The sequence below is a fragment of the Rhea pennata genome, chromosome 6, assembly GCF_028389875.1.
Source record: "Rhea pennata isolate bPtePen1 chromosome 6, bPtePen1.pri, whole genome shotgun sequence".
NCBI classification, from domain to species: Eukaryota; Metazoa; Chordata; class Aves; order Rheiformes; family Rheidae; genus Rhea; species Rhea pennata.
In genome coordinates, this window is record NC_084668.1 from 33,969,175 (window position 1) to 33,990,472 (window position 21,298).

Below are 21,298 nucleotides of genomic sequence, written 5' to 3' on the forward strand. Positions count from 1 at the left end.
TGAATTAACTTGAGTTTTGCCTTGAGACACCAGAAGCAGTAAAAACTGTTGATCCTCACTGGTGTGAAATGTCAGTCATTTCACTAAGCCCTCTAATCAGTATGTCAGCTCACTTATGGTCTAGAGACAATGAATGTTGACAGACAACTTATGAGGCTGTTCTGCAAAAATATTTTTGTTCAAATATCAATTTTCTACAGATAGCAAACACAGAGAAAGCCCTTAAGACAGCCTTAATTGTTTATGTTTGCAGGGTGATATGTCCTTCTATCACAATCACTAATCCAATAAAATCTTCAATCTAAAACATAGAACTTTGATTAGGCTAGGGCTAAATTGTCAATGCAAAATATTTAGACATAGGTTTCCAATCTAAAATATCAAAAGATTTTCTTTAGAATGGTTGGACTGTATTCTCAGCTAGTAGAAGTGATCACACATGCCCTAACACCACAAGGGCTGTGCTAATGTACGTCAGCTGAGAATTCAATCCAGTAGGCACATCATTTCAGTGGAGCCATCTGCATGAAAAGTATGAAATGCAGCATCTTCTCCATGGGAATAGCTTATTTAGCTATTAAAAATGAGAGAAATTAACATTTTGTTGCAACTAGACTGTTTCTCTCTTTATGTTTTCCTAGCTCTGTGATTTACATTTTAGGTGGCAGCAAACTATAAATATTTCCAAATTATTATATATCAGTGCAATGCTGCATTTAAGGATGCCTCAATAAAAGATGACTTTAGAGCATGGTCTTTGTTCAGAAATAGCTCTTTACAACCTTTAAAGCCTTTTCTACAGGCTTACTCCAGGGTTTACTGATGTCCATGGTAGAGGCTTCTCTGATATTAATGGAAGAGTGATCAAGTATTCAGTACTCAGTCCTGGAAGATTCCAACACTTTGGTCATCCTTTATCCTAATGAGTCAAACTAATGTTCATGTCTTTGAGGGTATGCAGCACAAAAAAAAAGGACATGCATTGGTGGGTGCAAGTATGCAGTATAATATTTTTCTGGTAGGGGTGTATACTGGGAAACATTGCTGAATAAGGAAATACTATCTATGCTTCTTATTGCATGTAGTATGAAATGCATCTTTACTGTCATTTCTCTTTACTATGCTGCTGAGAAAAGCTGTGTACAAAAGCAAATATTTAGAGGCCTTGTCAACTGTATAGCTGTTGCATTTATAGTGTGGTAGTATGATTTCACTGTTAAAACTCACTTGATTTCAGGGCTAGTAATAGGAGCTGCCTGCTGCCTGGCCCAACTTAGAGATGTCCTGATGGAGACAATCCCAAAAGTACCAGAGGAGAAAGCAAAGATTTTTCAAGCTCTTTTGCAGCAGCTGAGAACTCTAGCTGGAGAACAGATCAGGAGCATGGCTGTATGTATTCAGCAGTGACAGTAAATAAGCCAACACTACACACACATCTGTATGGATGTCACTTACAAACATATGGCATCAGAGAGGAAAGCTGGATGGGGCTGGTATCATGGCTGGTAAGGCTGAAGAGTCAATACGATCACAAAAGCTGTGTGAAGTAAACAGGGAGTCTTAAAACAGTCGTCGGTGGCAAATAATCTGGAGAACTGTAGCCATTGAAATTCTTGGTATCCTTGCTTACTGGCTGAACACAGAACTAAAAGATGGGGGGTACATTGGTAAGATACTGCTAACCTGTCAGCCACTCCTGCTTTACCTTGACTGTGGACACATAGCTACTTACCCATCATGCATAAGACATCTATGGTCCTATCCCCTGACATTTTTTAAAAAATTGTTTACCTCAGTATCTTGCATTTCTTCCTTTAACCAAGGGGATGGCACTCTCTCTTTCTTCTGTGCAGAAGGGTTAACCTAGTCTCTCTCTTAGCTAAGGTGATATGCGACAGAACTTTGCAAGAGAAAAATAAATTAAATCATATATATATATATTTAAAAAAAATGCAGACCTGCAGTTAAAATTGAACAAAGAAATGAAAGTTCTTCCAACAGGATTTTTAATTGATTAACATGGGATTATGATACAAATTCCTGTTATATGTGAGAAGGATAGGCCTTAAAAAATAACCTCATTGTTTGTTAAAGTCTTTAGGAGGACACATTGTAAGCAGGGGATCGACCTGGGACTTGAACCCAATCTTATCAGTTGGCAAATCTGTCCTCAACCTGGCATCAGAAGGTAAGATGAGGACTCCATGCCAAATATCTTTTCCAGATGGGCAGAGCAGTGCAAGAATATGATTGTAGGTTAGAATTTTCAATCATTAATTTCCAGCAATAAATTTTCCTATTATAAAAATCAGCCTTTCCACCCAAAGAATTTTGCAGGCTAAGACTAACTCTGGAATGGAGCTGGCCATATGCTTTTAAGGCCGTTGCACTGCAGAACTTAATGGAGTTCTTGCTATTTTTCCCTGAGAGCAGTCCTCACGGAAAATTTGAGCTCTTCTTGTCTGTTTGTGTTCATGTTAATTTTCATGGCAACATTTTTGCAGGGTTATTTTCACTCTAAGATTCTAACATCCTAGAATGCTGAGGACAGTATTGTCCTGTAGCAACACTTTGAAATTTGAATCTGCAAAGCACAGGTGTTTCCTTTCTTGCTCTGCATTCAATAACAGAGTATGGTTTTCTCCAACAGATGGCAAACGACAGATTCTTTTAAATGATCAGTTTCTTGCTGGCTGTGAGCATGCAAACATTAAACCAAAGGAAGTTGTTGTCTCTGTTCTCATCCCATATTCTAAGAAGGTAAGGTCTTTGGTGTTTTTTCTGGATTGCTTTCAATATTTTGTGGTGTACACTGTGCTATATTGGCTTATAGCTTAAAGAAAGCTATGAAAAAGATGCAAAGCGTTGTACATTTCAATCTAAATATTGGATGATAGAAGCCCTCAATGCAACTTTATACTAAGCTAGTATTTGAATGATATTTCAGAGGTTTAGTTTAGTCACAGTGTAGTTACTAGGAATATTTCCATTATCTTCAGTGATCTTTTAATTTGCCCCTAAACATACAGGTGGCTACTGTAAATATACTGTAAATAGCTCAAAAGGTTCTGTCCTCCCAGTGTCACTTCTCATTTACAGTTCACCCATCCAGTCGTGATCATCTTCTTCTTTGGGTCCCTCATTGTTTCCCCCCCCCACACACACACACCACTCTTACATGTCCATTTCTGCCTCATCCAGACAAAGAAATTTGGGCTGTCTGAATTTTTGCAGGAAAAAGGCCATGCTGTCACACAGTCTTCAGAGAAAAAGTTCATGTCTGGCCTAGTCTCACTAAGTAATTAGTGATTTACACCCTGAGCAATCTTTGGACTGTCTCTGGGACTACTCATGGTATAAGGCCCTAAGTGCTATGAGCAAGGGTAACAGAATGTGGCTTTAAAAGGTTAGGGGCAGAGGAGAGTGTGCCGTTGGTAATCATATTCTTAGATATCCCTCTAGTGGGTGTGAGGAAAACTACCAGGCAAGTAACGGAAGACAAACAAGGAACACAAGCATGTTGCAATTCAAGTCAATGAGGGATTGACCGTAGGAGTCTCTGTCAATCTTGGAATAGGAGAGTCTGTTGCCAAAGTAGCTGCCCATTACAACACAGTATTGTGTACATACCTGACCTCACGCTGGAGGAGTACTATTGCCTCAGAGACTGGCCAACCGTAGCAGATTTCCCATGAAAAACTGTAAGATTCCATGAGCTTAAAATTCACAGTAGCATAATCTGTGCTGGTAGCAACAACAGTGCTTCTGCTGCCAGAAACTCTGAGCCTTGGTGATGATTTGAAAGAGAAACAGACTAGAGGAGGAAATGACAGAAGCACTGTCAGCGCTACTTGAATACATGGAAATGGAAGGCAATAGTACTACTGGCAAACTCAAGAGGTCACTTCAAAGAGGAGAACTAACTGTCCACAGTCACATGAATAGCATGTGAGATTCAGCAGCCTCACCACAGGAAATTAACTCATCACCATTTCTTGGGAGGCTCCCAAGATCATGAAATCTCGAATCTTATATTTGCCATGGGGGTATCACATACTGGTTGTGAATGACCTAACCTGCTGGTCCCTTGTTTAAAAGGTCTGTGACTGGTTGAATCTGAAATTTTTTTCAGGGCTGCTCTTCTAGCCCTTTGAAATTGTTAATGACAAGTCATTAAACTGTTGATAAAATTTAAATTTTGACATGTTTTGTTTACATATGGATAACTTCAAATATGGTCCCTTTTTAGCATGCCTGTTTATGATGAGCTTGGTACTTACGAAGAGATTTAAAATGTTAATTAGAACACTAATTCTAGCAAATACTCTTTAAAAATGTTTCTTTCTTTGGACAATGGGAACAACTACAATACAAGGAATAGTAGATTTTTTCTTTTTTTTCTTCTTTTTTTTTTTTTTTAACAAAGTCCGTTTCCGCCATTGATGAATTTTTTTTCTTGCCTTTTTTCCCATTAGGATGACTTTATTTCAGCCTTCAGACAGGCTGAGCGTCAGAAAAATGCTCTATCCATAGTGAATTCTGGAATGCGTGTCCTCTTCAGTCCAGGCACAGATACCATTGTAGATCTGAGTATTTTATATGGAGGCATTGGTTCAACTACAGTCAGTGCAAGAAAGTCCTGTGAGAAGCTTATAGGAAGGTACTGGATGATTTAATGTATTTAAGCAAAAAGCAGGAGGTATAGTGTGATGCATGGGGTCTGTTGGATTTTGTCAGTGGAGATCTCAGCATCAGCCTGTCACAACCTCTACTTGTCAAGCCTTCGCTAACAATAAGTTATTTCTTGATATACCTTGTGCTGGTTCACTTACTACCTTCAACATACTTCACATTAGCTTTAGCTGCATGTTATTTATAGACGTGTCTGTTCATGCCAGTCTATTCTTCTACCAGGCAATGGAATGATCAGTTGCTGAGCGAAGCTTGCAGACTGGTGCTTGAGGAAATTTCTCTCTCTACTTCAGCTCTGGGTGGAAAAGTTGAATACAGAAGGACTCTGCTTGTCAGCTTCCTTTTCAGATTTTACCTGGAAGTATTGAATGGTTTACATCAGATGGTAAGCACAGGGCAAGCATTACCCACCCACAGCAGCATCCAGGCTGCAGAAATTCTCCATTTAGCTTAGTTTTAGAAATAAAGGTCTGACATCACTTTTCTCTCAGTATCCCTTCAGACATGCTGAGCTCTCAGAGGAGCAGAAGAGTGCCTTGGGAGTACTACAAAGTGGTGTTCCTCAGGGGGTCCAAATCTATCAGGTGAGGTGTACTTGTAGTTGGGACTGCCACAAACTCTGTCTTAAAGAATATTGTGCCCTTTTAACTTTTCATTCCTAAGTCACCACTAATTATAATACGAAGCTGCTTAAACAGTTGATCCTGTGGGAAATCTTTTTTTTTTTCCCCCTTTTTTTTGTATAAATTCCCTGATTTCTCAGGGTGCAGATGCACTTAAGGTGTTGTGTGACATCTGGCTATCCTGACACAGCTGGCACAGGGCACAGCTTTCAGCTAAGCAAGACTTCAGCAAGGTTTACTGATCTCACTTAAACTCTCCAGTGGGCCTCAGTAAAAATAAATGGCGCAACCTGCTGCAGCATCGCTGTGATAGTTCAAGCCTTAATAATCTTTTTCAAAAGTTACAGTATGAAGGGGAAAACTGGTTGGCATGTGAAAAGGTTTGTTCAGTAGAAGATTTTAATAAAAAACATATTTATATTTCATCAAGAATTTTCACACAAATATTTGTTTTGTTGGAAAATAAAAAAAACATTAGAAATCAGACTTTTGCTTCTTCTCATCAGTTTTCCACCAAAATCCTTTAGCACTTCCTTCAACCAATAATTCATTTTGTTCTCCTTTGATAGATTCACAATTTTTAAAGAGAAATACATGTTTTACGGATAACTTTTTACTCAGCCAACACATAAATGTTGGAAGATTTTCAATTGTCCCGATAATAATCTATTTCAAGTTAATGTGAAATGAATGTATTATCAGCAATTCAACAACAGAGAGCACCAAAGACAGAACTGTTGATGGGGATTTAATAAGCAGAAGTTTGGATGAAAACATCTTTTAGTTTAGTCGACACTCGCCAGAATGTTCATTTACTTGTCTCTTTAGGAAAATGGACAAGGCGTTACAGTGATCCCTAAATGTAGCCTTGGTTTCAGACACTGTTTTCTCTAAAGTAAGAAAATATGAAATACTGTTTCTTTAAACCAGTGGTGATGCTAAACTCTTTTCTGAAGGATGCGACGAGAAGCACTATGCTCCCAGCAGTCTGGTTAGCTAACAGGTTAGTTGATATTCACACAGAAGACATCAGCTCTGCTTTGTCTGCCACAGTTCCACAGTCTGGACAAGTCATTTTGTCCCTCTTATCTCTATTTTTCTTGCTTTTTACATTTATGTTTGCCCATGGATATTATCATAAAATATAGGTGGTTTCCATATAATCGTAGATTGCATTTAATAATCACAAGATGATCTCAGAAAGTGTTTGTGAGTAAGGCCTTGTGTAATTATTTTTCTGACTTGAGGATAACACTTTCCTATTATGCAGGATGTTGACCCAGGACAGTCACCACAAGACCCTGTGGGACGTCCCATCATGCACCAGTCTGCTATTAAGCACACCACTGGTGAAGCGGTTTACATTGATGACATTCGTAAAGTTGACGGGGAACTTTCGCTGGCTCTGGTCACCAGTATTAAAGCCCATGCAAAGATTATGTAAGTAAGGAAAAACTATCAGAGAAATGTTGTAATATGATGCCATTTACATGATTCACCCCATATTTCCAGCACATTTCCATCATTCTAATTAAGCACCTTCATTCATTTCATCAAGTTGGGGTTGGAAAACAGAAGAGGTGCCTAGTGCATGGTTTTATTGACTGAAACAAGTCAGCATGCATCTATTGACACATATCATGTACAGTAGCTGCTTATTGTCACAGAATCAGTAGCAATCGGGGTCTTAGTTCACAGTTTTCCAGAAGATCTGGTAGCTGTATCACACAGTCTTCCTCACTGCCATCACCATAAATCGACTGAATTTGCAGGGCAGTTTCCTCACACAGCTCATTGCTATTCATATGAATGATGTTTATATTGGAAGAGAAAGTCCCATGATAGCAAATATATGAGGTCTGGGTATTTAAATCTGAATGCTTGTGTTGCAAGCAATATACACGCATAAGTACATTAAAACTGTTTTTTTATTCTTATCCTCTGATTTCGCCACATTATGAGGTATTCATTACAAATGAGGTAAGAACTACCTTACTGTGTGATTTAGATGGTGTCAGATATGGACAGAAGAGTCCATATTAATGCATTCACCCCTTTCAGTACAAAAAGTGTAGGAAGAAAATATATTCTTAGATCTTGAATGTACTGGGACCAGAGTTTAAAGAGCTACTTTATGCTATTCACACACAAATGTTCATGCTTTTTGCTTTTTTTTTTCCTGAATATGCTAATCAACACTTTTCCACTTTCTTCTCTGTGAAAAGATCTCTGTTCAGAATATCAGGTGGATTATGTTTCTGTCCTGAAGTTCATGGAATTGCTTATGCTGGAGATGTTTGTACCATGTACTGTATTCATTTATGTATATGCTCTACTTTCCAGATCAATTGATGCATCAGAGGCTCTTCAAGTGCCAGGAGTGGTTGATGTGGTGACAGCAAGAGATGTTCCAGGAGAAAATGGCAATGATGAGCAAGCATTTGCAGAAGACAAGGTATTTCTTGCTTCTGGTTGTGTGACTGAATATTTTGCTTCAGTTAGTAGCAAAAAATGAAAGTGATTTTGCAACTACTGTCCTTGTTGCAATGAGAAGAGAATGATTGTAAGAATTATTAGTGCAGTACTGGGCTGGCTGGGCTGTACGGAATTACCATTCCCCAATGCGAGAGACAGGAAAAGTTCCCTTAAATCACCTGGGTTTAAATGAACCATCAGTGATTCTTTACTGCTTATTAAATGAGCGATTGTAATGGCTTCTGAGAAAAGATGAAATAGGCAGGGGATTTGAGACTTTTTGAGGATGAGAAGTAAAGTGAGATTTTTCCCAGCTGGATTCAAAATGAAATTAATTGCCAGTTTATACATGAGAAAATGGCAATGTGAGACAATACTCTGTCTTAATATTGAATATCAGCAGAGGTAAGAAATGCAGCCTGCATGGTGATATGAAATGTCTCAGACCTTATGTCTCCATTACAAGAGACACTGTAGCCTGGTGTTTAGAAAGGGGCAAGCATAATTCCCAGTGTGTTGCTCTTACCTCTCTTCTCCTTCCTGTCTGATTTTCCTTATCTTTCTAGCAGAGACAAGGAAAGCAGTCTGTACCAGAGGATGTTTTACTTAGTACACTACCTGGCCACCTCAGGACAGACATGGGGGAAATGTTCATGACTGCTGATGTCAGCAGCATTCGTAATACTGGAAACATTGCAGCAGATGAGGGATGCCCATAGCATTTCTCATATAATGAAGATAAGTCTGCACTGGGATAATATTCTTAGTGGAATAGAATTGAGTCTAACCTATTTGCATAAGGGAAGGCTTTCATACAGGAAGGTACTCCCACACTTTTTCCTTGGGTAATACATTGGTCTATTACAGGTCATTTGTGTTGGTCAGATAATCTGTGCTGTGGTTGCAGAGTCAGTGACTCAGGCAAAGCAAGGTGCTGAAAAAGTGAAGATAGTATATGAAGATCTGGAGCCAGTTCTGACCATTGAGGTAACAATCCAGCTTCTCCTCCTGGTCTGATAAAGCTCTTACATTGTCTCATTCAGTATTTATCTCCTTGTGCAGATCTCTGCCAGGCTTTGGATTATCTTTTCTTTGGCATGAGATGCGAGTTTGTTTTCAAGATGATGACTGAAATAGTGTATAGATTTCCTCCAAAGTGTTTTTTTTTTTGGGGGGGGGGGGGAGTATAAAAATTTGTTTAGTAGATACCTATTCATGCAGTGTGTCAGAGACTGATCTTTGTAGACCTAGGATGAGATACTCTGCTAAAGATTTTTTTGAAAGTTTTAGGTGAGCATTTCCATGCCTCTAGGAGTCAAACTCACAGCAGGAGAAGGTCAGTACAGAATCAAATTTGAGGGCTTATGTTTGCAGTTCTGGAGTCACACATCCTGTATCCATATTCTGAATGTTTTCAAGTCTAGCAGGTTTTTAGTAGCAAGCAATCTGATTCTGAAATATTTTTCAAAAGCTATTAGTGACATTAACAGACATTCAGTGTTTCTAGTCTGGAGGAAAGAGAGAATTACATGAGTTATGAAAATGGAAACAACAGAAGCTCTCTGGTGGTGGAGAAGGAGGAATTGTCCTGCTTTTTCTGATACCTAGCTACCACCATCTGTCCATCTGATTGTATGGATGATGAATGAGTGTACTATATAAAAATGGTCTGACTGTCCAAACTACAGCTGACGTGGTTTTTTCTTTCTGCAGGATGCAATAAAACATAATTCATACATTACTGAAGAAAGAAAAATAGAAAAAGGAGATATTGAGAAAGGATTTAAGTCTGCTGATGCTATCGTAGAAGGTAGTCTTACATGCAGTATGGGAGAGGGGAGGAGTCCTGCTAGTTCAAAATCTGACTGCTTCCAGCTGGTGGTGGAATTTAAATTTCTATTCTCTGCTCAACATAAGTTACTCTGGTGTTAATTCTTTACCTTCACCAGGAAAGGAGATGAAATGGACAAGTTTAAATGAAGCTTAGTTAACACCTGCTTGCTCATGTTGACTAAATTCTACCATTTTCTTGTCTTAGAAATCAGCTAACTGAAATAAGTGCCCTACTCCTAGGTCAAACATTACAGCTAAATAAGGCTTTGTTTTATGGGTATTAGCTAATTTAACCTATCCTGACTGCTTGACTTAGGACTAACTCCAGAAATAAGGGGATCATAGTAAACTCTCTGGAGGAACACTCACACAGTCATCACATCCACAATCTTCAAACATTAAACAGAATCCTGTACCCTCAGACCATACCCTATGCATGGATATCAGACTTGTGCTTAAAAACCATCAGTGAAGAATATTCTACAACCTCCAGCTGAAGCTTGTTCTAGAGCTTAACAGTCCTTACAATTAGTATGCATTTTATCTAAGTCGCTCTCCCTGCAAACTTTAAAAATTCATCCTCTAAACAAAGTCTTCTCATCTTTTCCTCACAGGTAATGTTGTCACTGCTCCTGCCTCAATTCTAATTTTACTACATATCATGATTAGGGTAATATTTCAGGTGAGGCTTTACCGATGCCAAGCAGAGTCTCCCAGAAATTTTATATAACATTAGTACTGCAGAATGAGATTATGATTGTTGTGGCAGTGTTAATTGTTGATATACAGTCAAGTTGAACTCCCGTGTAATCCCTGCTTAGCTCTTGTTCAGCAATACTTTAAATACTGGCGGGTACCTGTACTGAATTTTATCCCATTGATTTTAGGCCATTTCTCCAATGTAGAAAAATCACTTTGAAATCTGAGCCAGTCCTTTAAAGACCTTGCAGCCCTTACCAGTTTGATATTATTCTACCTGCATCATCCTTGCAGCTTGACAGGCAGTCCTGTAAACTGCTTTCCGAGCGCAGTTTTCAACCAATTGTATCTCCGATTTTGTTGGACAGCTGTACTTCTCAATTTGTTTGTGACAAATTAAAATATGTGGTATCTATATACACTTCTCTTTCACTGGCTTGGACAATTTCAGTCCTTTTCCTAGTTTTGTGTTTCAAACACTAGAATGCTGCTCTGGAACTTGTTTGTGAGCACATTATAAATGCCTAGATAATGCATATATCCTACTCGTGTGTTTTTTTGATTATTCTTTTATGACATATATTATCATACCTACCTTCTGCTGTTATCACTTCTCAGATTTCTGCAACTGAGATTTTTTTCTTCACTGAGTCCTAACAGCACAGAAGGGAACTTAGCAAGCCATCAGTTTCTTTTCCAGTATCAATCCTATCTGTATCATTCTTGAAAGAGCAACTGAGTTTATCTAATTTGTTCTTGGAGACCTCCAGACATAAAGACTCTGCAGCCTGCCCAGATTACTTCAGTGCTTCAGCATGCCTATTATTGGAAGATTTCCTTACAGCTAACTGAATTGGCTGCAATTTAAGTACTACTATGATTCTTGTTCTGTTTGCTGTGAACACATAGCACAGATTCTTCTCTTCCTTTTAGCAGCAGCCGCCTTCTATGTGTTTCAAGATATCTTCCTTTTCTCTTTTAGGCTGGGCCACCTCAATCTGGTCAGTCTCTCTGTGTAGGTCCTTGACCTCTGGTGATTTTTTTCTGCTCGCCTGTGGACTTTTTCTAACTGCTCCTGATCAAAGGTCATGTCACTCTCTAGTGGTTTCAGTTCTGATCCCTACTACTTCTGCACAAACGTGTATTTCAGGAATAACTGCTAGGGAAATATTGTTAGAGCCAAGAATAGCATGAAGTTAAGATCATACAGAGAATCGATGAAATTAGGTTTTTTTACTGTATTGGGCTATGCTAACAGATTTCCTTCTCTAAAAGGAGAATTGTATAAGAGGAAAGTGTCAAGACTGGGTTGAATGAAGTGCACTAGGAAAAAGGCATACTGGTGCAAAGACGATAGGAATCAAAGGACAAGAAAAGATGTGTTTTCCCTCGTGGAGTGATTCAGAAGAGGATAGAGTATAATCCTGTTATGGTAGATGAGATGTAGCCTCCTGAAGGGGAAAAAGTGTCAGATATAAATGGATACTGATCTTATCTTGGGAAAAAAAAAGTTATTTAAGCATTAGATGATGTAACAGACTAATTTCCTCCTAATAAACACACGGTCTCACAAGGTGTAAACATGGCATACAAAGAAATCAAAAATAAATGAAATTGTTTTTCTTCTTGTGAAACTCTTTTTTCCCTGTTATACACATATAGGCATATATAAATTCCCTCCCTATTCATTTGATGATGAAACTCAGCTTTGATTTTCCTGTAATTATAAATGTACAGGTGAATTGCATATTGGAGGACAGGAGCATTTTTATCTGGAGACGAACAGTGTGCTTGTTATTCCAAGAGTGGAGGATAAAGAAATGGATGTGTATGTGTCAACTCAGCATGCAACAGATGTACAGGTAAAACAAAGCATTAGTGATACCTTTCTTCCCTTCCTAAGTAACCTTAAAGGTGAACTACGTGGCCTTGAGAAGAGTGTTGCTTTCAGGCTTCCGTGCTTCTCTTGAATTGGTGTTCCCAATTCTGATCAATTGATTTGGATCTTATAAAAATAAGAGGCCCAGCTACACTAATGATGAAACTTAATGCAACAGTGGGTCTTGTGAGCAGGATGCTATTTGTACTATCAAGTCCAATGTGGACATAATAAGCAATATAACTATGGGATGGACAAAGGACGGATAATAGAGCTCTGATTTTTTTCCCCCCCAAGAAAAGCCTAATTCTGTCTGTGTCTCAGATATACTGGCCAAACACTGGTAAAATCTGTGAGAATCCTCAACACCAAGCATGAAGCATGAATTGGACATTCACTTTTTGCAGAATGAGTGTCTTCAGATGAAAAGAGTTGCATTGCTCATATAAGTCATTCTGTTGATGGTGATGGGGCCACGTGTGTAAATAACGATAAATGAATGTGTAAATAATAATAATGTATGAATTATATGAAATAATGTTGAAAAAGAAAGGTTAACAGATCCTAGCTGAAAACAAGATTGAATTCTGGGCCTGTAAAATAAACATTTTCAATTAATATATGTTAATTTCTATGTGTTTAGGATTATCTTTTACACTTGATTACTGGCTTGCAATTTTTTAAGCTTTTCCTATCAGCTGTGCAAGTCTGATCCTGAACTCCTTTTCCAGTCAGGCCTCTATTTGCATCTCTGGCAGCTCTGTCTGAGGAGGTATTTTTGGAGTGCTGTGGTTTATCAATATTTCAGCTGTACCCTCTTGTGTGCTGTAAACAATCATTCCATTCCATTCTGCTTGATATTTTAGTGGATGTTTTATATCTAGCTTCAGATGCAATGTGCAGTTCTAGATAGAGATTGATGATCTGATTCCAGATATAATAAAGTAGTTTATGGAAGCTGTTGTTCCATATCTATTTTCTACTAGATTGTGCTTTCATTAACTTCATTTGTTTGAAGTAAATTTTCATATCTATAGCAACTCCAATTTTATGTCTGTGATTTTTAGGCCTATTACTTCTAACATATGGTTAGTCATGGGGAATAAGCATTTTTTAATGTAATTTGGTAGGCAAATGACAATCCTCAATAAAATCCTGGATGTTCACTTTTGCAGGAATTAGTGGCTTCAGCTTTAAACCTCCAGTCCAACAAGATTATGTGCCACACGAAACGTGTTGGCGGAGCCTTTGGGGGGAAGATTACCAAACCGTCTTTCTTTGCTGTGATTGCAGCAGTGGCAGCCAACAAGTGAGTCCTTTTCAGTGATAGAACTGAAACAAATTAGAGACGACAAGACTAAATTAAAAGCAAACTTCAGTCCTGAACCCTGCTGGGGAGTTGGCTTGAATACATTGTCTCTCTTTGGTGGCAAATCTTGGATAGAGGCTTGAAAGTCTGGGCTTTTGGCAATGGAATTCACTAACTAGGTGATAGCCAAAACAAAGGCCTCCACGCATTTTCTCTCAGGGCTAATCTGTACAAATCCCAACCATTCAGGCCTTTCCCAGGCACAATGACTTGAATTTCTTCTCAATATTTAGGGAAAGTGCTTTTCATTCTAAAACATGTCACCACTGTCACCACTAAGAGGTTAGCCGTATAACATCTTTGTGATCTGCATGGATAGGCTGTAATAAAAGTGGATTTTTTTGTTGTTCACTACAGGACTGGGCGTCCAGTTCGTTTTGTCCTTGAAAGAAACACGGATATGTTAATCACCGGTGGACGGCACCCTTTCTTTGGAAAATATAAAGTGAGTGAGAGGAAAAGATACTTTGTTGCATTATCGGGTAATAGTTTCATCTGAGGAAAATCAACATCATTTTATGGATGAACAAGACACAGCACGAAACCAATCTCCTTCTCTTATCCTAACCCTAATGCCAACCTTGCACAAGTCCTGAGATGATGATATTAGGTTATGGTTAGACTAGATTTTGAACTGAAATTTGTGAAAAGAAGGAAGAAAGTTTCACTTATTAAATTTTGTATTAACCATAGGACAAAGAAGAGGGGATTAGGACAAACAGATGTCAATAGCATATGTATTTCATATTCTTCTGGATATCTATTACCTGATTATGGTTGAATCTAGGATGAAATATGTAGTTAGGACTAGGAATATTGTTTGGGGAAAATGGTTCAGCAGTTAGTTTCTTACTGAGCCTTGCAAAGACTTCAGGAACTAAGGCTAGTGCAGTTGAGAAAAGAGTTTCTACAGCATGTATCATGTACAGATCACATACATACCTATGTGTATGTATATATGTGTGTGTGTGTGTGTGTTTATACAAGGAATAGTACTAGGATTGTGGCTAGAGGAAAAACTGGAAAAGAGTTTTGGTTTCTTTCTCTGTCTTGAAGAGGTCACAGGTCCTGGCTTTGCATGTGTTTGTGTGTGTCAACTATCCAGAACTCCCAGGTTGGGTATTTCATGCAGTTGTTACCCAAACACATCTGAAGATAAACTTAATATAAAGATTACAGTTTCTTCCTCAGTTTGAGAAGAAAGTTGATGTTTTAAGTGATGAGCTGTTTAATTTCTGCTTATTAATAGGTTATTGGCAGATATTGATAAAAGGGGTATTATTAGTGTTAGGATTTAGGTTGCAAATATGGATAAGGATTAGGAGAAGAAGGAATGGAAAGTGATTGTTGCTTAGTCTTATTTGAACTCCAAAATCCTTATAAACTCTGTTTTTAGAAAAGGAGAAGGCTTGTATTTAGTTTTCATGCAGATATTTATAAATATTTATAAAGGGAGATAAAGCAAAGAAAACATGGGCTGAGATGTCTGTTTTCTCCCTGAGTATTTCATAGGCATTTGGGAAGGGTGTAAAGCAGGAATGGAAGTCTTGTGTTTAATTTTATTGAAGATACTGGCTACCTGGTATTTCTAAAGCTAATCTGCAGGCTTTATTAGCATTACAGTGAAGTTTGAGAAAAAGAAGATATCTTGGTTCTTTCCTGAGTCTTACACAGATACTAAATGTAGGATGAGGGCTGCAGCTGATAGGGATTCCTGGCTTATGTTTAGCTTTGCTGAAGGAATCAATTTTCTCACTACTTCTAAGCCTAGAGTTAGAGTTTGAATCAAAAATGTGATTTCTTATGCTTGCACTGGCTCCTGCGATACTATAATGGTTGTCTTTGAGAGACAGCATTTGGCTTTATTTTGGTTGAGTTACCTTTTAACTGAGAATCCCTACTATAGATTTAGATTTGGGTTAGGGAATGACAACGTTCCCCTCTATTTTCCTAGAGAAATGAAAGCAAAATGACTTTGGCTTCTTGCTAAATCTCACGGAGACCTTTTAAGCTACGGTTAGGACTGGTAATAGGTCCTGTCACATAATCCTTATATTTGGCATATATTTTGAATTTTTGATTTAGATGTCACTCATCAAGAATCACTTAGCACATGTGTAGCATTAGAGGTATGTTAAAGACAACCTTGCCAAGTCATGTAAAGATAACAGCAAAAATCTTCTGGTGGAAATTCCAGCTTTTGAAAAGCTCTGTACGCATACTGGCTGCCTGGGGATTCTAGACACTAAGGGTAGAATAAGGTCACACTGTTTGAGAATTAGTATTCTGGAGTTTGATTTCCCAAGTTACATAGGCATCTGAGTTTGGAAGAGAGTAGATATTGGAAAGGAGGTATGCTTTATGTTTAGTTTTAGTGCAGATATTGCTTGTTAGAGTATTCTTAAACTTAGGGCTAGGATGGTGAAAAAACAAAGCGTGGAGTTTGGTTTTTTTAAACATGGTCTTTCATGAGCCACAGTGCTAGAAGGAAGATTGCTCTTGAATGGGCTGTGTGTTTTATGTTTAGTTTGGAGCAAACACTCTTTACTCAGAAATTACTAAGAGTGAAAGTTGAATTTTGCAAAAGAAGTGATGAAGAGCATTATTTTGAACAAAATACTGTATAGGCTCCAAGCTTTTCTGAGGTGGTTTTGAAAGGGGCATACAGCTTATGGTTCCTTTCAGTGGAGATCCCTGTTAACTAGGGATCTCTGAGACTGTGGTTAGTGCTAGGAGAGGTAGAAGTAGACAAACGTTTTATTTTCTTGATGAATTTTCTATGAATCCCAAAGCTACTGAAAGTGGTAAAAGTTTGTTTACTTTAGTTTCAGTTACTAGTTACCTGAGGGTCCTATGACTCTTGTTAGAAACAGGATTAGGCTTGAAGGAAAGAAACAGTGGAGAATTTATTTTCCTGACAGATCTTACATGGAGCTTGATACTTAGGTATGGCCTTAGTTGGAAGCAGTAATTAATTAATCATGTTAATTCAAGTGGCTTTTTTCATTATCTTGATATCTTGAAGCTAGGATGAAAATTAGGAATCAGTGATGACTAAAGTTATCACTTTTAGAGAAAAAAAAAAAGGAATTGTCCTTTTTGATGAATTTTCTATAAGCCTTCACAGACTTATAGTTCATATTTTTTTGATGTAGCTGTAACTTCCTGGGTTTTCTCTCTAAAATTAGGATAATGGTTACAGTTTTGGAGGAGAAGGGATATTGATCTTGATCTCTCAAATTCTAAATCTAATTCCAACCCTAACCTTTTCTTTACCTAGATGCAATTACTGCAAAAACTGCATGAACTGCTGACTATTTTAAGCATAAACCACTTGTTTCTGTCAGTCCCATCTCTTATCCTATCCATGCAGTCATGCAAGGATTTTTAGCCAGCAGTAATATTCCTTACCTTTTGTTTTCCTACCCTTAATCCTGATGGAGCTGAATTAGTTTACATCATTTAACAATTTGGGCCTCAGTTATTTCATAGTTTTCTATGGTTGTTCCCTTTTAAATGTTGTTATATAAAGTACTAAAATATACAAACATATACTACAATTTTTAAAAATTTAAGTGGAAAGAACCAGAACTAAAATTATTTTAAATTTGTTGGATATTTCCAAGCATGCCATCAGTAAAATATATGCAGTTTTGGCTCATGTTATCATACTGTCTAGGTAATTATCTGGATGAAAGATGATTACAAATGGAATTTGTCAGGAAGTAGTGGAAGCATTATCTTGCTTAATATTTTCTTTAGTGATCTTGTCATCCTCTCTCTGGTTTATATTACAGGTTGGATTCATGAATGATGGTAGAATCATAGCAGCAGATTTTCAGTGTTATATAAATGGTGGCTGTACAAAAGATGAATCTGAGTTGGTAAGCCCTTCTGCACTGATACCACTTACACTGACTTAACTGGTCACAAAATGAAAGTAAAAGCTCTTTGTCCCAAATTGTTTCTATTAAGGATGCGTCTGTTCTTGTTAAGTGTACCTCTCACCTGCCTGAAGCAGAAATGCATCTGTAACTCAGATGTGGATTATATTATGTCCGGAAATATTGGACATAGAAAATTGAGATTTATAAGTTCAGAGAAGCATACCCAAGACAGAAGTTTTATTAGGTAGCATATTATTACAAAGTTGCTTTTCGCTTTCCCCAAATTGAAGGTCTGATTCTTCCTACAGTAATGCTTATTTACGCTATTGTAATTCCACTGACTTAAATGTAGTTTCTCTCTATTTACATTAGTGTAAACAACAGAAGAGCAACAGGCCTCTTTAATGTAGTTTTGCTCTACCTTAAAGCATCGATGTCTCATTGGTCTCTTGAGCGTCTATCACAGGTTTCATTGCCTTTTTAAAGGAAAGAGAACCACCTGAACAAATGTAATCTCTTCTCTTATTACAGGTGATTGAGTATATTGTGTTGAAAGTGGACAATGCATATAATATCCCCCATCTTCGAGTCAGGGGCCATGCCTGCAAGACCAATTTGCCTTCTAATACTGCTTTCCGAGGATTTGGGTTTCCCCAGGCAGGTCTGTTTGAGGAGACCTGTATTGTGGCTGTGGCAACCCGGACTGGCCTACCACATGAGAAGGTAAAGGAACCAAATAAAACATGACATAACAAGAATTCTAGGACCTAGACTACTGCAAGCTCCTTCTGCTTAAGCCTGTTCTTAGAGGGCCAGATCTATCAATGTTACTTGAGCTGAATGGTAGTTTATTCAGCATCTGTACCTCTGTAGAACAATACCTCGTGTACTACCAATAACAGTAGAAAAACCTGGCCAAGAATCTGTTCCAAGATGTTCAATGAGTGCCATTGGCATGAGCAACTCTAGTCAAAATAGTGTAATCTCTTGTGCTGTGTGTCCAGTTTCATATCTCTCTGTGTATGTGCAGCTGTCACCTGAATCTCAGCCTATCTGAACTGGGCTTTTCATCTTTTCCGTCCATCTTTTCCCTCTTCTGTTTTTGTCTATCAGCAGTTTAGTTAGCTGCCTCCTGTCACCTCAGTACCAGGCTGACATTTCTGGCCTCTCCAAAGTCTTCAGATCCAGTTTCTCAACAGTTTTAATTGCTGCCATTCCTCTCCTATCATCAAGTTCTATCCTTTCTTTATGTATTGCCCAGTCCAGTGTAACCTTTTCCTGTTTTGTATGTACTCAAAGTATATCTAAGCTGTGGTTGATAAATCATTTTCCTTTCCTAGGATACCAACCATCATGTCTTCTCCCTATTTTTTTGAATGTTTTCCCTCTCCTATTTACTTCTCTCTCCCTTATTACCTTTCAGGTAAGCTTTCAGACATATCTCCAAAGCCCAAACAATATTTTTAACTTTTGCTCTCACTTACTTACCTACTACCTCCAGGCCCAAGCCCTGCTCTCCATCCCTTTGATAATTTCCTCAAGTCTTACCCAGACTTTGTGCCTTCCCCAGAGCTGCTCCAAGGTTTCCTTATATGCCAGAACTGTTGTCTTTCCACTTTCAAAAGTCTTCTTGAGATTAACCAGGAGTCCATTCTGCTGTTATTCATCATTAATGAGTTTTCTGTAGCTCAGTTGGTTACAGCATGGTGGTAGTAATGCCAAGGTCGTGGGTTCAATCCCCGTATGGGCCACTTGTTTGAGGGTTGGACCAGATGATCTCCAGAGGTCCCTTCCAACCTTACCAATTCTATGATTCTATATTTTCACCTGGCTCCATGTTGTTCTGCACTTTTTGTTTAGTCTTACTGAGAACTGAATTTAGCAATCTTCTTGAGAATTGAGTTTCTTGAGTAGTCCTTCCTTATATGAGCAATCCTACTGAGACCGCTTAAGTTCATGAACATGTGATATGTACAAAGAATCAGGCCACTTGGGCAGCAATTTCCTTAGAGAAAGGAATATGTCATTATGTTTAATATAATTAAATATTAATTAAATATTAATTATTAATATGTCATTATATGATATGTCATTGTATAACATGTCATTATACAAGGCCATGTTTCTTTTCAACATTGTGTAAATTTGCTTGCTGTTTTAGGTTAGGGAACTAAATATGTACAAAGGAATTAACCTAACTGCCTTCAAAGAAGAGTTTGATGCGAAGAATCTGTGGAAATGTTGGGAAGAATGCTTGGACAAGTCTGCATATTATGGCAGGAAAGCAATGGTGGAAGAATTTAACAAGAAAAATTATTGGAAAAAGAAAGGAATTGCCATCATTCCCATGAAGTTTTCTGTTGGATTTAATGCAACCTATTTCCATCAGGTAACTTCTTCGAAAAGGTGCCTTTGCAATATAATCCCTCTAATTTTCTCTCCAAAAAGAGATGAAATATAATCTCCACAAGCAGGAATGAGAAAGAGGAAGATTCCTACATGTCAGGTTGGACCAACATAAAATATCATCCATTGAACTATACTTCCTTCCAGAAAGAATATCACTGTATCTGGCTGATAAACGCTGACTAAGTACGAGACTATAACCTGAATTTCTGATTTCCAACGTCTTACCTTCATCCAGCAAAAAATAAATAATTTAGTGTCGAAATATGGAACGTGGAATCTTTCATTGCCTGGTCCATAGTGAGAAAATTGAACACTCCTATAAGTTCACATAAACCTGGATATGTGATAGGTTAACCTCTGCTACTATAATTTCTTGTGGATGAAGATAATTATATTTCTGGGAAAATTTTCTGGCTGCTTTGTTTTTTTTCTTATTTCATGCCTTGAACCAAAAATTCTTTTAAATGAGTTTCAAATTAAACAAAAAAAATATAATTTGTATATGAAGGTACAGTGAACTATAAACTAAATTGACATGGTTCACATTTTAGTTTTTTGTTCCACCTCTTGATTTTTATGGACAAGATTGTAAGTCAAGAAAGAGCTCAGAGAGATTAATTTGTTTTACCCAATAATGTTCTCGTGGTAAAGAAACACTGAGTCTAGAGATCACAATTCTTCTGAAACAAAAGGACAATAAGAGGTATAAATAATAGTTAAATTTCATCTAAGTCTTTAAAATAAAGCTTATGCATTTTATTGACTTTCCAAAAGTATAGAACTAGTTCCTAGAGAATAGATTTATTGCTTACTCTGTTCTTAGTCAGCTGAAATTCTAATTGACATCAACAAAATGTTACTTGATTGCAAGCATCACTGGCACCAAAAAGATTACACGGCCACTATTTCTCAGTGTAGAATTAGTAACGGATAGAAAGATATCTTGTGGGCACTGTATTTCACAATACCTCAAGCTCCATTGCTTACTCTCTGAGTGTTGAGAGCTGACTGCACATTGCAGAGAAATGTCTAGTACAGAATTTCTAGTCCTCTTTCATAGCCACTTGTTTCTTCATAGGAGTGGTGGCTTGTATGGGATTAATATTTTTCACCACTATTCATAGAGAGGTTTTTTGTTCCTGATTTTATCCATGAATGGAAAATCATTACTTACATTCCCATCTGTCCATTCTCCAATCAGAATTTCAGCAGTAGAACTCTGCTATTGTACTATAGGTGTTCATAGGAGAAGATACTTGAACCTGTGTGTTCAAGCCACCAGTACCTTGCCTCTGTCCAAACTACTTTTGAACCAGAATCAAAATCTACTCTGTGTTTTTCTTATTGTGGATGAGGAGGGAAAGAGTATCTGAGGCTACACAGGCATTCTAACTAGAGTGAAATGTTCATATTCACCCAGTTTCACAAGATG

General features: G+C 37.8%; 1 protein-coding gene across 1 annotated transcript in view; it reads left to right on the forward strand.

Annotated features, from left to right (window-relative positions):
• LOC134141861 (aldehyde oxidase 2-like) overlaps nucleotides 1–21,298 on the forward strand; it is a 45,070-nt gene that overhangs the window by 13,292 nt on the left and 10,480 nt on the right. The window contains exons 11-26 of the mRNA XM_062578388.1: nucleotides 1,238–1,389; nucleotides 2,095–2,188; nucleotides 2,651–2,760; nucleotides 4,476–4,660; nucleotides 4,915–5,077; nucleotides 5,184–5,276; nucleotides 6,586–6,755; nucleotides 7,659–7,770; nucleotides 8,658–8,777; nucleotides 9,504–9,600; nucleotides 12,060–12,184; nucleotides 13,377–13,510; nucleotides 13,928–14,015; nucleotides 17,368–17,454; nucleotides 17,989–18,180; nucleotides 19,619–19,846. Of these exons, the coding sequence (XP_062434372.1) occupies nucleotides 1,238–1,389; nucleotides 2,095–2,188; nucleotides 2,651–2,760; nucleotides 4,476–4,660; nucleotides 4,915–5,077; nucleotides 5,184–5,276; nucleotides 6,586–6,755; nucleotides 7,659–7,770; nucleotides 8,658–8,777; nucleotides 9,504–9,600; nucleotides 12,060–12,184; nucleotides 13,377–13,510; nucleotides 13,928–14,015; nucleotides 17,368–17,454; nucleotides 17,989–18,180; nucleotides 19,619–19,846 (2,150 nt within the window). The remainder of the gene's footprint in view (nucleotides 1–1,237; nucleotides 1,390–2,094; nucleotides 2,189–2,650; nucleotides 2,761–4,475; nucleotides 4,661–4,914; nucleotides 5,078–5,183; nucleotides 5,277–6,585; nucleotides 6,756–7,658; nucleotides 7,771–8,657; nucleotides 8,778–9,503; nucleotides 9,601–12,059; nucleotides 12,185–13,376; nucleotides 13,511–13,927; nucleotides 14,016–17,367; nucleotides 17,455–17,988; nucleotides 18,181–19,618; nucleotides 19,847–21,298) is intronic.